Below are 3,086 nucleotides of genomic sequence, written 5' to 3'. Positions count from 1 at the left end.
ACCACATATTATTAAACACATACATGTTAAAAGATGCTGTTATGCATCTATAATGTATATTCACATATGCACGCAAAATATATTTCAATTTAACATTTAAAGAACAAATATATTTACACATTAATTTCAGTATTACTAGTCATACAGTAAGTACTTCAATTGTTTTCTCCCTCTGAAGAACAGATCTTACAGTACACATATGTTCACCTGCCACTCCCACTGAAACACAGAAAGCCCTACAGCAGCCTCATGTAGCATGCTTACAATAGATGCTGAGATGTCACAGGCCAGGCATCTCCATGGCACACAAACACTGCCTTTTTCTTCAGTTCCTTTTCAAAATTGTGTAAGACCTGCACGGTGCTCTTTCAAAAGACAAATGATGTTCCAATACATGACAAAGGCATATTTACCATCCGTGCATTCTTCATAATACCAGTCAAGTTCATAGTAATCTGCTTCAATAAATTTCTGCATAGTCAGTATCCTTCAGCAATGTAGAAGAGATTTCACTGTACTGCTAAGGTCAAGTGAAACGCAGCCATGCCTCCCTGCCCTTACAAAATACCAAACCGCAGTGAAGCCCACAGAAAGCTGAAAATGAGCTGTACATTTCCAATAAGAGGCTAGAGCCAAACTAAAAGAGAGGCTGGAGATAAAAGAAAAAGAAAAAAGAAAAAGAAAGAGGAGGTGGGATAAGGGGGAGCACGACAGAAACACGGAGAAAGATTTCTAAAGCAGATGCCCTGGTGGCTGCTCTAATAAAGAAGCTACACAGGAGCCTTGGATGGGAGTTAACAAAACCATCCTATCAAAAGGCTGATACACTGACGTGAGGGGGACACACCACCACTTCGCTGTTTCTAACCCATTCCATTCCTCCCTGGTCCTCACATATCTTTCAGTCTAACGTGTTACCATGGAGACTGGCTGGCTCTAAAAGAGATGCAGAGATGGAGCAAATGCATTCTGCTGTTTCTGGCTTCACAAGCTAATAGGTGTCTCAAAAAGAAAAAGAAAAAAATCCCTCACATAGAAAAATGATCAACACTATAATGCAAACATACCCTTCTACATCATGCTGCTGCTTGCTGTATATGATTATCAAAATCTTGCAATGCACTGAGTACATGCAGTGCATTAATAATGAAAATCAAATCCATTACCAACTCCCCTACTTTGCTGAGAGCTTTGCCCCTCTTCCCAAAGGCAGAAAATGAACATACACTGCTGTTTTGTTGCTATTTTGTACTATTACTGGATCTTCAGTGTGATTTTTTAAAGAAAAAAATGACTAAATTAAAGATGAAAGAAGAACTAGAAGAACCAGGCAGCAGCACATTTTCCCTTTAGATCACCTCATCTACTTTTGCCTTTTCAGTGAAACAATGACCCATTTTTCAAACATCCAAGCACTGAGGCAGAAAACAGGATTATGACAAGCTACTGCCATCTGTACACCTTAAAATGCTTACATTTTTACATAACATTTCTTAAGATTTTGGAAAGGAAAATTACTAATACGGAATAGCCTTCACATCAGGTATCCCAATAAACTGTCTTGAACAATTAGAGCTCTTTTGTGGAATAGAGTCATCTTCTAAAACATTACTATAAATAATTTGTTGACAATTACATCTGACTAGAACTGGGTAAAAGGTATGCAAACATCAATTCTGGTCTTGCACATCACCCATAATCTTGGGCCCCAATATGTTTTTTAAAGAAAATAACAGAGAAGGTTGGAATAAGCAAGTTATATTAAAAAGTATGAAATATGCATTCTGTTACCCAGCTGCATGGTGTGTAGTAGGCCCCATGTAACACAATAGGGCCTTGACCAAAACAAATAATAACGTATACTTCCTTCTATTTAGGTCCTTGTATGTCACCTAAGACAGTAACACTTCAGCCTCACACATTTTAATGACTTTATCCTTACAATAATTTTGAGTTATGGAAATACTTCCTTTTTATACATTGGGAACTGAGGCACAGAGAGATAAACTGATTTTCTCAAGGACCCAAAGGAAATCAGCAGCAATGCTACAAATTGAGCCTAAGTCCACCGAGATCTCAGTCCAGTGCCTTAAACCATACATTGCCTCTGCCTCCCTCCACTCAGAAAAAAACCTTCTCCATACATATGCCAATTAGCACTGCCTTCCTTGAATCTCTATATTTCCGTAAGCCCAGCATCAGGCTTTGAGGCCCCGGGCCAAAAATTGTAATCCTCCAGCAAGGACTCTCTCCAATATGCAACATGCAAATGTTTTCTTAACTATCTAAAACAGGCTTGTACCATAGATACAATGCTTGCCCTACCACGGGTGGGAGGGAGTAGAGACTGATGTCACCCCACCCAGAGAACTGTCTTTGTGCTCAGAGCATTGATTCTCAACCCTAGGTGCTACAAGGTCATTTTAAGTGGGCTACAGGTTGTCATGCAATATTAACACTGTTAAGTTTGCAAACACCTATGCATGATTCACAAGATAAACCCAGAGATTTCAAATGGGAATCCAGGGTGTCAAAAACATTCTCACCTGTTGTAGGCTTTCTGAGTTCCTGACAACAGAAGTCACAAGATGTAGTAAAAAAACCCAAAAAGAAATGAAAGCTAAAAGCTGGCATGTTTGAGGGCTGCTTTGAGTCTAAAATGGCTAAGAAGCACTGGCTCAGAGGAATATTAGCCAGCCACCTGTTAACTGAAAAATCCTCCCCATCTTTTAGAGCACAAAGAACTACTTTTAAGCATACCTTGGGAGGATTTACCAAGCACTCTCCCCCATGGTTTTCTCCGATACATAGCCCCATCTATATTTTATTTCAGAGCATTGTGGAAAAGCCAGTGAACTAACGCAAGGGTGCGCACCATACCCTGACTCCCAGACTGAAGGCAGGTGCTCCAAATTCCCTCTATCCTTCTCATTTTTACCTCATTCCTCAGGGCCAAATCTTCACACCCTGGTAGGTTCAAATCCAATGGATGCAAGGTACAAAGATGCACCCTCAAACCCCAACAGTTACCTACAGAAGAGAAGCAAGGAAGGGGTCTACCCAGGGCCATTGGGGGGGGGGGGCAA

At 40.3% G+C, this 3,086-nt stretch overlaps 1 protein-coding gene across 4 annotated transcripts in view; it reads right to left on the bottom strand.

The window, feature by feature from the left end:
• TRAK1 (trafficking kinesin protein 1) overlaps positions 1-3,086 on the bottom strand; it is a 119,697-nt gene that overhangs the window by 95,508 nt on the left and 21,103 nt on the right. Inside the window, exon 1 of one of the 4 annotated variants that reach the window (XM_019508908.1) lies at positions 414-648. The exons of the other annotated variants lie outside the window; for them this stretch is intronic. Coding sequence (XP_019364453.1) covers positions 414-477 — 64 coding nt within the window. The 5' untranslated portion in view covers positions 478-648. Of the gene's footprint in view, positions 1-413; positions 649-3,086 lie in introns of those variants that run through there. 4 annotated transcript variants of the gene reach the window in all.

This window comes from Gavialis gangeticus, unplaced genomic scaffold, assembly GCF_001723915.1.
Source record: "Gavialis gangeticus isolate Ggan-Ray unplaced genomic scaffold, GavGan_comp1, whole genome shotgun sequence".
In the NCBI taxonomy this organism is placed as follows: Eukaryota; Metazoa; Chordata; order Crocodylia; family Gavialidae; genus Gavialis; species Gavialis gangeticus.
This window is presented reverse-complemented; position numbering and strand designations above follow the sequence as displayed.